General features: G+C 35.3%; 1 protein-coding gene across 3 annotated transcripts in view; it reads left to right on the top strand.

Annotated features, from left to right (window-relative positions):
* The window catches only part of Zw (glucose-6-phosphate 1-dehydrogenase Zw), a 305,974-nt gene that overhangs the window by 269,037 nt on the left and 22,550 nt on the right, over nt 1-14,387 (top strand). For all 3 annotated transcript variants that reach the window (XM_081761950.1, XM_081761952.1, XM_081761951.1), the window contains 3 exons: nt 10,688-10,905; nt 13,409-13,567; nt 14,023-14,242. In XM_081761950.1, coding sequence (XP_081618076.1) covers nt 10,688-10,905; nt 13,409-13,567; nt 14,023-14,242 — 597 coding nt within the window. The remainder of the gene's footprint in view (nt 1-10,687; nt 10,906-13,408; nt 13,568-14,022; nt 14,243-14,387) is intronic.

Raw genomic sequence — 14,387 nt, 5'->3', positions numbered from 1 at the left:
TTTATATAGAAAATACCCCCTTTTCCCCTTAAAACTGAAACGTTCAAAACGCTGGGACATGTGTCCCCTTGTTTTTAGTGACAAGTTCATATGCAGAGTCCCGCTCCCACCCTTGGGATTTAAATTTTAATCAAAGTAACATGACAAAAACCCAGTTAAAGGGAATTGATAACTATATCTAAAAGTTAATTTCAATCAGTTCAACTGTTTTCCATGATTCGATTACAAACAAGATCACTTTATTACATACTAGCTAAAATACCCATTCTTCGCATGAGTCAGATAGAATATTTATGAAAACAAACTGAACAACGAAAGGAAACAAATATCGGTCACTTTCTACTACTTTTACATATCCCTGTAAACCCCCCTCAGACGTTTGAATTTAAAGAAAACTCCTGGCCCCCAGTCGATGGGGGCTGTATTTGGAAGTCATCTCCTGTGACAGTATCACTATTCATCTCAGCGACCACAAAACCTATGGATTTGACATTAATATCAATCATTTTGGATTATTTGTACGTGCCTCTGTAACCTCCCGCAGGTGACCCCCGGCCCACATACAATGGTAGCAGAATTTGAAAGCCATCTCTAATGGAAGTGTCGCCATTGATCTCAGCGACCGCGAAAACTATGGATTTGACACCAATATCGGTCATTTTGGATTATTTTTCACGTGTCTCGGTATCCCCCCTTCCGTGATCTCCGGCCCACAGCCGAATGGGGTGAATTTGGAAGTTAATGCGATCGGAGTTTCACCATTGATCTCAGCGACCGCGAAAACTATGAATTCGACACTAATATCGATCATTTCTGTTACTTTTACATATCCAGGTAAATGCCTCCCCCCCCCCCCGAGATCCCCTGGTTCGAAATTTGAAAAATACGCTTCGTTTGGTCTGGGGCCTGGACCGAGGTACCCGTGACCCAAATTTGGTAACTCTCGGTTCACTGGTCTGGTCTCCAGGCCGCACACAGACACACACAAACTAACTCTCTATTTTATTTAATTAGATTAGGTGAGAGATATTTCTGATTTTGCTTTGTAAACTTTCGAAAACTAGGGGTATATTTGAGGCGACTGGTATTAAAAGCCGCCAAATCCACTTTTTACCAAAATTGAGTTATATATCGTTTGTTATATATTTGATCTAAAGGATTCCATGGAAACAGTATTTTGTTTAAAAACTTAATATTTCATACTAAAAAACTAGTTCAAATATGGGACTTTGTACGCGTGTTCAAGGAGATTCACTGCACGTTTTGCGAGATTACTCAAAACTAAGCGAAATGGATTTGGCGGATTTTGATACTAGGCGCCTCAATTGTAAAGCTTGTAATTTAAATTATAAAATAGTATTTTCATTAAGCTTTGGCCTAGTTTTGAATTTTCTTATCGCTTTATTGGGCACTTACTAAAATATTACTATCGGACACTTACTATATTAATAGGCACTTACCAAAATAATTTACACAGTAAGTGCCTAATTTACTCGCGTAACTAAATACTTAAGGAAATTTAGTTCATACCAATTATTAGCTAAATATTGGTAGTAGTAGGGGCGGCTGCTGGTATAAATTACAAGGTTGTGCAACCGCGTGTGTAATATATATATATATATATATATATATATATATATATATATATATATATATATATATATATATATATATATATATATATATATATATATATAAAATATAGGATGAACCATTCTTTGTAACTTCTAAACTAATTGACAAAAATAGCTGAAATTTTGTACCAAGCAAAATCATAATGTGGAAAAAGTTTGACATGCTCGATAATATCAGCAGGTTAACTTTGCCATCTCAATATAAAGTTTTATTATTTCAAATAGCACTACGTCAAATTTCAAATTTACATGTAAAACGAAACATTAAAATACCACACTTTTTATTCAGTGGTAAACTAGCGGTCAAACACAAACGGAAAAGTACTATTTGATAATTCATACATCATGCTTTCATCCAGCATGTGCCGTTAGAAATGGTTATTTTCAAAAATTTTACGTTACTGACGTCAGATCGACTGTTTAGTTCCATTGTCGTATGTTAGTGGCCCCGAATTTCCAGTTTTTCGCGGAGCTTGCAGTATGTATATATACCTTGCCCTGTGGGTGCAGCCACTTTGGCAACCGGTCTAGTTTGCTTGTTTAATGGTTACATATTCTTTTACTTGGCAACGCTTGACTCAATTGACAGAGTGAGACGTGACAGCTTGGAAGAAGAGTACACACACACCCATTCGCAAAGAACAAATATACATCTGGTGGCAGGAATGTTTTTTCCAGGCATTATTTCGGGGTAGCTAAGAAAAATTAAATTGCTATTGCAAAAAATATACCAAAGTAGTGTTCCAGTGCAACTCCCACCCCAGTATAAAGAATGAATTAGAAGAGCGGCGTAACGTCAAGAGTCAGCAATGTAAGCGGGTTGTTCATAGTTTGGTGATTCCTTAGATAGACTCTGTCCTTTACTGATTGAGAGAGGCCAGATTATATATTACGGCAGCTGTGCAGGATAGTCCTTAGTACGGCGGTTTTGTAGGATAGTCCCAAGTGTTCATTATGAGTAAAACAGAGGAACTATCAAAATACAAAATAGTTTCTATTTTAATTTTTTTGCTCACTTCGGTGCAGTTTTAGAGAATGCTCATCATATCAGTAACTGTCTAATATCGGCTGTCTCCCAAGCAAACCGTTTCCCCTTGTTTTATTATTGTTATACGTACCAGCTGTGAAATCGGAGATCCCAACGTGAAGAACCAGAAATCTAATGATCTAGGATATCTAACGAAAAACAAATAAAATTCAGTTAATGATGCATAAAGCTGCAATACGCTTAAAATTTATGATACTCCTTCTCATTCCGCCCAGTTAAGTAATTTAAAACTAATCCTTCATGAATATTTTTCGTAGCTGTATAAGTAACTTCTATGAAATGAAATTTTTCAGTCTTACATCCCATGGTTATGCCATGTAGGATAAAGGAGATTGTGTAGATGAGAATGAATGAAAGAGTGGAAAGAAGAAAGAGGGAAGAAACAGAAGAATCCCCAAAAAACCACGGAGTGGTGTTTGTTCACCACATAACTCACTTGAAACGAGCTGGGATCGAACCAGGAAGCCCAGGTAACTTTTAATCTAGGAAATAACTTGACAGTGAAAGAATGATACTGGAGATTTTAAATCTCACCTTGTACAGAAGTCTACATATTCTTTTTATGATTGATCGCTACCTTAATTTTGATTTCATCAAATTTCTCAACGTAAAACATCGTTACACTTAAGAATTGAAATATGGAACAGTCAATAGGCAAACGTATGTGCAGCATGGTTTATAGAATGAATAATAAATCAAATAAATATTGATAATAGTAAAACTATCTAATACTTGCAATCGTGACACGTGTTTACTTTTCTACCTGGAAATATACTTCTACCACTTACAAAAAAGATTCCTGCTCTCAGAGTAATTTCAACATCAAATTTAGAAATTTTACAATCCACGGTAATTTCCATTGATTGAAAACAGACAAACCACTCCAAATATTAATATTTATTAAATGATCTCTCGAAGGAAGAAAACTTTAGGTTTCATGTTTCTTTACAGTAAAGCAACAGACAAGAATACATGATCACCGAAAATTGAATTTCCGTTCCCCTTTTTTTTCATATAAAAATACTAACAAAATGCCAATCGCCGGAGGAGAGAGATGCATCTGTGCCGTAAAGAAAATAGACTTCTTCGGAATATCATGACAGAAGAAATACTGTCTTCGGTAGCGATTACAATTTCAATCAGTAAGTAATTGAATTTAAATTTGATTTGAAATTAGATTCCTTTCAGTAGTGAGGCTACGTGGACCTAGAGCCTATCTCTCATCTATGCCCTTGGGAAGTATGCGAACTATACTTCGGCCCCACCCCTGCCACCCTCTGAAGGAGGAAATTCTCCCTTTGCGTATGGAAAAGAAGTGAATGACCTCATCTGTGTTGCCAATTTGTCATTCAATTGTTTGGTCTTGACGAGTGAAGATCGTAGGCTACTTAGAATGGCTAACAAGATAGAGGACAGCGAAGTCCGTGAAATAATTCATTTTGGCAACGCTTCCGCATCTAACAATTGAAAGATCTCGGCCGCAACAACTTCTCCCTCTTCTTTTGAGGGAGGTACGGGAAAGCACACATCGACTGCAGCGACAGAAGGGGCACAGATCAAATAGAAATGCTCTAGAGCTTGTAACGGATGAACGATACACACATAATTTTTAAATAGCCCCCACTACCCACAGTCCTGCGAGAACGGACGTCACCCCACTTCCCCCTTTAGAATATAAGAATTTTAAAAGGAGAGAGAAAGGAGAATTCCACTCCCCCACGGCTGAGAATAATGACGACTTGAAGAGTGAGGTTCAATACTGGAAAAGGCTTATACTATATGCTAAATGTCACTATTAAGATAATCAGGAATATGTCTACAACTACTTGAAAATGTAAAAAGTTTTCTAACAAAATGGAAAAATTTTATTATAACAAATCCGAAACGTGTTATATAAATAGTAATATAGAAAACATTCAACAATTTTAACAAGTAATAATATCATTAATCGAAATCGCCGTTAGCAAGTAACATTTTTCCCAAAAAGGATTTTTTTTCCAAGTGACAAAATTTTCTGAAGTATTATTATAACCAATCGTAAATCCAAAATATAGAATTTAGAAACCTATACAACAATATCATCAAAATGTATGGAACTTGAAGTTACTGCAAAGTGGCTTTCTTTGGAATGAAAATGTGGGAGGAAATGATTTCTTAAATATGGGTCAAAATGCATGAATTACGAGCAATAGCTCACCTGTAATTCTATAAAATCCTCTTTTTTTTCTTTCCTTTTCAAAGCGGACCTAAGACATAAATCATTCATTTGAAGTCTCCACTAGCCTTAATATTTTCCGTAATTTCAATATATTAAACTTCCTGACTAGCGACTTTACTTACTCAAGGCATAATTCTGCCTACACAAAACCAGTAACATGAACTATTCAATTAACTATTTTTACTTTCTTACTTTTCCTTTCGCAATATTTTTAGAAATATGTGCTTCCAAAATACATTGAATAATAATAATGTCTTCTAAATAATAACCATAGTCAGGAATTGTTATAGATTTCAAAAGAAGTTAACTAAACTATACGATTATACGGAAAAATATTAATTTAATGACCCATTCTTTCATTCAGAGGACCTAACACTCTTACCTCATTTTATACACTGCGAAGCGCTTCAGTCTTAAAGCCAGAACCTCGGCTGCAACGTGACGTCATCCCGATCGACGATTCGCGCAATCCAACCGAAGGTTAAGCAGTGCTTCCAACTCCAAGAGAAAGAACCAACTTAACAGTAAACTGGAGTTTCATCTCACAAAAATTTTCCTTTACAACGTTTCATTTTATTATGAAACTTGGGTGGGTTACATAATATCCGAGGGTCGGTCAAAAAAAATTCCTAACCATAACAAATCCCAAGTTGAATAATAAAATAATTTCAATACATTACCAAATCTTCCATAAATATTCAAATGCTAACGCCTTCTTTACAAACTTCTACAGTAAATTTTCCAATTCCTTACATAACATATACAAAGGATGATGATGAGGTATTTACAAAATGAAAAGGGTTGGCCTCTCACTTTCTCGGACGAGGCATTCCTGCAGGAATAAAAAAAATATATACAACACACAAAATTTGTTCGAACAAACATCCTAAAACATATAAATAAGTACAATATTAATAATTTACTTAACCTCAATTCTCACATCAAATCTTTTTTTTTTCTGTGTTACCTTATGGGTTAGGTTGATTAACTTGTCTTGGTGGAAAATATTTCTTACAAAAACGAACATGACGTTTTATATGAACATATGGTCTTTCAATATTTTCTAGCCAAACTGTATTTGGTGTAGGTTTAGAAATAAGGCGATATGGGCCTTCCCACTGAGGGGCGATTTTTGGATTGAAATGTTTCTCTGCTGAAATTTTCATGAACCTTTTAACCAATACTAAATCATCAATATTTAAATTAACAGGACTATGTTTTTGACTATATACCTTCGCACTATGTTTCCAAGCGCGTTCAATGTTATTATTTATATTAACTAATTTTTGCTCTTTATCCTGGTCATCGTCTAAAAGATCTAAATCCATCAACCATTTAACATCTAATGGATGGTAAAATTTCCGTCCCATATAAAGTTCACATGGACTAGTCCCAGTAGTTTCATTCATACTTATGTTAATAGTAAAAGCAATTTTAGATAGTAATTGGGCCCAATTCTGTTGAGACTTATCAACATAAATACGAATTAAATTTTTAATCGATCTCACCGTACGTTCGGCTCTGTTCGATTGTGGGTTATATGGGGAGAATTTTACACTCTGTATACCATAGCTATACAAGAATTTTAAGAAGTAATCACTCACGAAATAAGAAGCGCCATCACTTAGGACTTTACCAGGAAAGCCGTATCGAAGAAATAATTCCTGCAACTTATTACAGATGATTTTTGAGGTTAGTCGTCTTAAAGGTTCTAAAAAGACAAAACGACTATAGGCGTCAGTGACAATTAAAATATATTCAAATCCAGAACTACTAGGCAATTTCCCTGCAATATCAATAAACCAGGTATAATTTGGGTGCATTACCTTTTTTGTAAAATATTGACCCATAGCTTTTCGATTAGAATCTTTACAGGTTTGGCACAAATGACAAGATTGTATAAAATTCTTAATGTCAGAATATAAAGTAGGCCAGGTATATTTTTCAGCGACCTTAGCAATGGTTTTTCGATATCCCATATGCCCTCCATGAATTATTGGACAATGAGAATACTCAATAATCGACTGAATTAAAGAATTAGGTATTACAATTCTAAATCCATTATTCCCTTTACCTTTTGTCTTTTTAAACAAGATCTTATTTCTTAATACATACGGAGGAACTTCTTCCTTTTGCTCTAACCTATTGATAATCTCTCTTAATTCAGGATCCTTCCTCTGGTGATCTGTAAGAGGCACATTAAACACAGGATTTTGCCAAATATTAATGAAAGACAAGTTTACTGTTTTATTATGATCTTTTATGACTTCCATTGTATTTTCATCTTTTGTATAGAATTCTAGATGGTTTCCAACCCTTGAAAGGAAATCGGCTATACTATTTATTTTTGACCTTACATGGACTATACGAAATTTAAACCTCGAGATTTTCTCTAACATAGTTCCATATCTCCTTTGTCTTTTATGGTTATTAAGTAACCAAGTTAAACTCTTACTATCAGTATATACTACAAAGGGATTTGCTAAGTAATACTCGAATTTTTCCAAAGATAAAGAAAGAGCCTTAAGTTCTAATTCGTATATATTTTTACTCCAATCAGATTGTGGAATTGCCCGACTAAACATAGATACAGGTCTAAGATTCCCTTCCGAATCGTATTGGCTGAGAACCCCAGAAAAATGACGCAAAGAGCTATCACAATGTATTACGAAGTTGGAATTCATATCTGGGACTTTTAAAATAACCTGACTACAAAAGGCATCCTTTAATTTTTGTAGGGCTTCATCATGAACTTTAGTCCATTTAAAAGGCTTTTTTACAGATCTTAATTCTTGAAGAGGAGCAATCAACTCTGAATACCCATAAATAAATTTTGAATAGAACGAGAAAAATGAACATATTCTGTTCACTCCTTTTCTATTCTTTGGTTTTGGTATCTCCTGGATAGCTTTAATTCTCTCAGGGTCTATTGACATGTTGCCATTTTCAAAACGAAACCCTAAATATTTAATACTAGTTTGAAATAGACAGGACTTCTTTTCTGAAATAGTAATTCCCCAATTTCTTAGTCGAGATAATACCTCCTCCAATAGAGCTTTATGACTCTCAATATCTTTGCTAAATAAAATTATGTCATCAAAATATATCTCTAAATTCTTACCAATTAACCCTTCAAAGACTTTTGACATCAAATTACTTAAAACAAAAGGTGATAACACTAAACCCATTGGTACCGATTTATATCGATAGATTTTGTTTTTTGTCACAAAAGCAGTAATATTTCTACTCTCTTCAGACAGAGGAATTTGATGAAAACAGGATTTACAATCAAGTTTTGAAAAGATATTATTGTCCGAAATACTAGATATTACATTCTCCATGTTAGGAGAAGGATAGCTGTTTACCATCTCCTTTTTGTTCACCTCTCCGTATGAAATTACAAGCCGCCTGCTTCCGTCTGAATTTGTTACTAGAAAGCAGGGTGATGTGTAGGGAGAATAATCTACTTCCTCTATAATATCGTCTTTTAAAAGCTGGGCAATAAAAGAGTCTATAGAAAACATTCAACAATATAGAAAACATTCAACAATTTTAACAAGTAATAATATCATTAATCGAAATCGCCGTTAGCAAGTAACATTTTTCCCAAAAAGGATTTTTTTTCCAAGTGACAAAATTTTCTGAAGTATTATTATAACCAATCGTAAATCCAAAATATAGAATTTAGAAACCTATACAACAATATCATCAAAATGTATGGAACTCGAAGTTACTGCAAAGTGGCTTTCTTTGGAATGAAAATGTGGGAGGAAATGATTTCTTAAATATGGGTCAAAATGCATGAATTACGAGCAATAGCTCACCTGTAATTCTATAAAATCCTCTTTTTTTCTTTCCTTTTCAAAGCGGACCTAAGACATAAATCATTCATTTGAAGTCTCCACTAGCCTTAATATTTTCCGTAATTTCAATATATTAAACTTCCTGACTAGCGACTTTACTTTAGTTTTATCAAGGAAAACAAGAATCAACATGTTTTAACTCAAGGCATAATTCTGCCTACACAAAACCAGTAACATGAACTATTCAATTAACTATTTTTACTTTCTTACTTTTCCTTTCGCAATATTTTTAGAAATATGTGCTTCCAAAATACATTGAATAATAATAATGTCTTCTAAATAATAACCATAGTCAGGAATTGTTATAGATTTCAAAAGAAGTTAACTAAACTATACGATTATACGGAAAAATATTAATTTAATGACCCATTCTTTCATTCAGAGGACCTAACACTCTTACCTCATTTTATACACTGCGAAGTGCTTCAGTCTTAAAGCCAGAACCTCGGCTGCAACGTGACGTCATCCCGATCGACGACTCGCGCAATCCAACCGAAGGTTAAGCAGTGCTTCCAACTCCAAGAGAAAGAACCAACTTAACAGTAAACTGGAGTTTCATCTCACAAAAATTTTCCTTTACAACGTTTCATTTTATTATGAAACTTGGGTGGGTTACAAGCTTAACGCGAGATCCGAACCACATGATCTCCGCCAGGAGTCGGACCCAAGTCTCCCACGCCAAAGGTGCATACGCTAACTGCTTAGCCACGAGTGAGCTCTGCAGGTAATAGAAAAAAAGGCAGCTCGAAAAGAACGAAGACCGGACTTTCTTTTTAAATAACGAACGTTATTCAACGAAAAATAGTAATTTCGTGCATGGGTATATGCATTTTTTTTTTCGTGACCACCTCATTTTCTATTCATCTTTTGTTGTACAACATTGGTATAGAAGTTTTGTATATAAATAATGTATAAACGTACATTGACTGTGATTGGTCGTTTTGTTTGAAAAAAGCAATAAATATAAAAATAGAGCGTGAAAGGATTTTCCTGTATATATTTCCCAAATATTATTTGGATGTAACTCAAAAGCACCAGAGGAGGGAACAGTCGCGTGTACGCACATACGTTTGATGTTCCAACTGCTGCTTCTGGAAATCTTTCTTTCAGTTTAATGCCCCACGATTGTGCCCTTTAGGCTAAGGGGAACGATGATTAAAGCGAGTGAATTGTGATGGAAGAATTGGTGGAATGAAAATGTGGGAGGAAACGGGAGTAACTTGGAGAAAACCCAGGGATGCGATGTTGTCCTCCACAAACTACTTGACCAGGAATCGAACCAGAGGTAAGCGTTCTACCACTGAGCCACTGTACCTCCCTGCTGCTTCTTCAGATCACAATCCGCTACTGAGTAGCAATAGTAGTAGTACACAATGTTCAAAAATCCTGTGCACCTACTTCTGTTTTAAAACCTTACTGTTCTCCATAATCGGAAGTAAATCAAACAGATGTGTATCTTGCTTACCTGTGCAAGATTTTTTATTTTGTGACAAAATACTGAACGGTCTTGCGTATGATTGTGAAAATAAGTAGTTTTAAAGAGAGCTGGGTGACTAGGAGTTATTAAAACAACTATTCATAACGAGTTATAGAAAAACAGTACCAACATTTTTGTAACTGATATCGGTGCCTTAAAGAATTCAGATGATTTATGCTGGAGTATGGGCATAGTTATATATGACGCTAATTTTATTAATTTTAGTTTGTTAATATGTGGATTTGATAAAATTTTGCATTTGGCACATGAATTATATATATATATATATATATATATATATATATATATATATATATATATATATATATATATATATATATATATATATATATATATATACAGTTGTATACTACTACTACTTCTTCTATTTTGAATAAAATATGATCCAATGTGGTTAGGAGCATACTAAATACATGTTTATTGCAGGTACAACCTGAAGAAGAAGCAAGGTACGAAGAATTTTGGAAAGTAAATCACTATGTGCCCGGTAGTTATGATACCCGTCGTGACTTCGAACTGCTTGATCAAGAACTGAGAAAGCAAGAGCGAGGACCTGTGGCTAACCGTTTGTTCTATCTGGCACTCCCACCGTCTGTCTTTGAACCAGTGACCGTCAACATCAGGAATACTTGCATGGCTCAGAAGTAAGAATTCAATAGCTTGCAGTGTAGTAAACTTACGATATGTTGCGGATAATATTGGGAAACTAATTTCTTAACATCAAATCACTCGGTCGAAGAAATGTAAGAACTTTTTAGGCCAGCCATCCCAAGTGTGACAAACTAAAAAGTCTTAGTTAAGATGCGCAGGCACTTGAGTTCTAAACTCAGCTGAACTATCTTATCTAAACAGCTGCATCATATGATGTGCTTTACGATGACATGTTTATATTACTATACTGTTGACACATCGGACTAGGGTGCAAAATCCTGAGATGGGATTCTTAGTCACGTAGTATTTTTTGAAAAAAAAAAAATCCCCCACTAATAAGACTGAGATATGAATCAAGTGATGGTATAGCCAAAAGTTTGCAAATTATAGTAATTCATATGTCATTAACATGAATTTCATATATAATTTATATAATTATCAATTTAATGGAAATACCTGAGAAAAGTGCAACTTACCAAATTAATATTGTGTTGGACTTTTTTTAACCTTCAGAAAAGCTTGATGTGACGTGGAATGGAGTCAGTTGCGAGCGGCAGTCAGTGGAATATTTTTTTCCATTCCGCATGTAGTGCATCACTAAATTCCGTGAGATAATGGGAGCGGAAATCTGCACTGGAGTTGCGTCTCCAAAACGGACCCCAGATGTTCCATTGTGTTCAGGTCGAGGGATTGGACAGCCTAGGGGAAGTGTTCAATGTCATCCAGATGTTCCTTAACCCATGCCGCAAGAGCTCAAGCTGTGTGAGTGGGTGCATTATCATTTTGAAATAAGCCGTCATTGCCCGGAAACATCTGAACCATAGGATGTAGATTGATTTCTAGAATGGCAATACAATCAGACAGTGACGCGGCTGGTAAGCGTCAGCACGGATCCACTGAAAGTCAGGATATTGCGGCTTACAGCATCACAGAATTGCTGCCATGTTTCATGCTTGGACGGAGACACAGCGGATCATACGTTTCTTCTGGTGTTCTCCACACAAACATAGCCCATGGTTTGAAATAAGGTAAACGGTGAATCACTCGACATATCACACTTCTGCAGTCATAAGCTGTCCATGTTGCACGTTCGTGCTACCATTTACTCGTTCAAAGAGTGATGGTTCCTTATTCGTAGTTTCTTACGTGCATCACGACCCTGTATGTCCAAGTCATGTTAACTCGAGGCTGATTGTGATTGTCTAAATAGGCTGTGGGGAAATATTGCTAGAGTACCTTCATCACCTACATGACAGTTGCACGAAAGTTCTGAGTGACAGTCCTCTTTAATGCTCGGCGGGAGCTGTCACTGATTGTTTTCTTCCGACCATTGTATCTCATCACCAGTGTTTTTTTCCAATAGTTTTGTAGGCCATCATCACTTTGGACGTTGGGGCCGCGGTGAATCAGTCATAGAGCGTTCATTTCTATTGCGTGGGGTCCCTGCTTCAATCCCAGCTTACGTCAAGTGGGCTTTGTAGTGAGCGAACACAGCATGCGTTGGTTCTCTCGTTTGCTCCCACTTTCTTCATTCTACTTTCATTCCTTCTCATCATCACAGTCTCAGAGCGCTTAAATTCTGCATCATACACACCAAAGGTGAATGTGCTCACCATTCAGCTGTTTTGGAATATACATTAAATTCATATGTAATTCAGTGTTCTCCGATTACATTCTGTAGCGTCGAAGAACGGATGGCACATGCAGATTAGTGATGAAAGCATTGGTGGAATATGGAATGTGAAGGGATCTCGAGAAAGAAGGTGGATTTAAAAAAAAAAAAGTCATAATGTTTTCCACTATAAGGTATCGATCCAGAATCCCTCTACAACAAAGGTAAACGCTCCAGGACGAATTTACCGTGCTATCTGGTAATTTGGTATTCATATTGTGATATCAGATGAATACTTTGATTTAAATTTTAGATTTGAAGTAAATAGTTTTAGAAGTATGTATTTCAAAAAATTTAATTTACCAATTCAGGGAATTTGTTTAATATTCTGGATAATTTGGTATTTGTATTTACTATACTAAGTTCATGCTCACATTGCCGAATTCTTGTAATACTTTTTTTTTTTTTTTTATCGATTCAGTTTTTGTTTCCAACTTCATTCTGTTTACCGTTTGTTTTATTTGTCGAACTGAACTACTATGATTTTTCTTTGTTGAGACAACAGTGCGAGATAACTGGGGAGTTACCTAAAGTTAAGAAATAGTGAATTCAATTTTCGAAGCCAGAAACCACTACAATAATAACCAAGTGATTTCTCCGCGTTACCCGCGTTAAAGCTCTAACTGCAAGTAAGCATGCAGAGATTAATTTTCAGAAATGTAGCATTACCGTTTATACCACATTAATTTAATGAATTACCAGTTTTGCGTGTTGCTGTATCTTGGATTATGACATTGGTATTTAATGGGTATTTTAACTGCATGTAAATCCTGTCTCACAGGTAGTGTTACTTGTATCTTCATTTTTTAAAATTCTGTTGACAGGGGTTGGACTCGAGTTATTATTGAGAAACCGTTCGGAAGGGACGCAGAAACTTCAGCTCAGTTATCAAATCATCTTGCATCCCTCTTCAAAGAAGAACAAATATATCGTATAGATCACTACCTTGGAAAGGAGATGGTTCAAAACTTGATGACTTTAAGGTGAGTTTATTAGTTTTACTAGCAGTTAATATTGTATCAAAACTTAGTGCTTCTTTTCTTCTGCCCTTTTCCAACACAAAAATCCAGATATCAGTGAAGCTACAATAATTTCGTACACGTCATTGTGCCATGGACTGCCTTCACTATAGATTGAATATGTTTCATAATTGTAGACATTAGAAAGTGTAACTGGGTCGATTTACTGTTGAATTATTTGGTAAAACTTCCATCAAAAATATAAGTTTAACATTCTCTTGGAGTGGTTAATTTCTCCTTATGACTTCGTTTCTGTATATTACTAAATAAGTAGTCTGTCTTAAGAATCTTCATTCATACATTTACTTATTCAACTGGCCTTTGGTAACATATTGTCCGTTGAATAACCTCGTTAAGAACTGAATTATTTTTTGTTCTCAGATTGAAAATTAATAATAGTCATTGTTGTATCGTTACAGATTCGGGAACAGAATTTTCAGTCCTGCATGGAATCGTGAATGTATAGCTTCTGTTCATATAACATTCAAGGAACCATTTGGTACATACGGGCGAGGTGGTTACTTCAATGAATTTGGTATTATTCGAGATGTCATGCAAAACCATTTACTCCAGATTTTGTGTTTAGCCGCTATGGAGAAACCAGCTTCCGTACACCCTGATGACATACGGAATGAAAAGGTATATAAAAAAAGCATGTGTTGTAAAAGATTTGTATTAATAACCTCTAGATATAAAACAGAGGCTGCTGATAAAGGCTTGAGAGATCCATAACATTTAGATTTATTTATACGAATTATGCTTTAACTGTCAGAAAAGAAAATTT

Source organism: Thermobia domestica, chromosome 6 (assembly GCF_964235325.1).
Source record: "Thermobia domestica chromosome 6, izTheDome1.hap1.1, whole genome shotgun sequence".
NCBI lineage: Eukaryota > Metazoa > Arthropoda > Insecta > Zygentoma > Lepismatidae > Thermobia > Thermobia domestica.
This window is presented reverse-complemented; position numbering and strand designations above follow the sequence as displayed.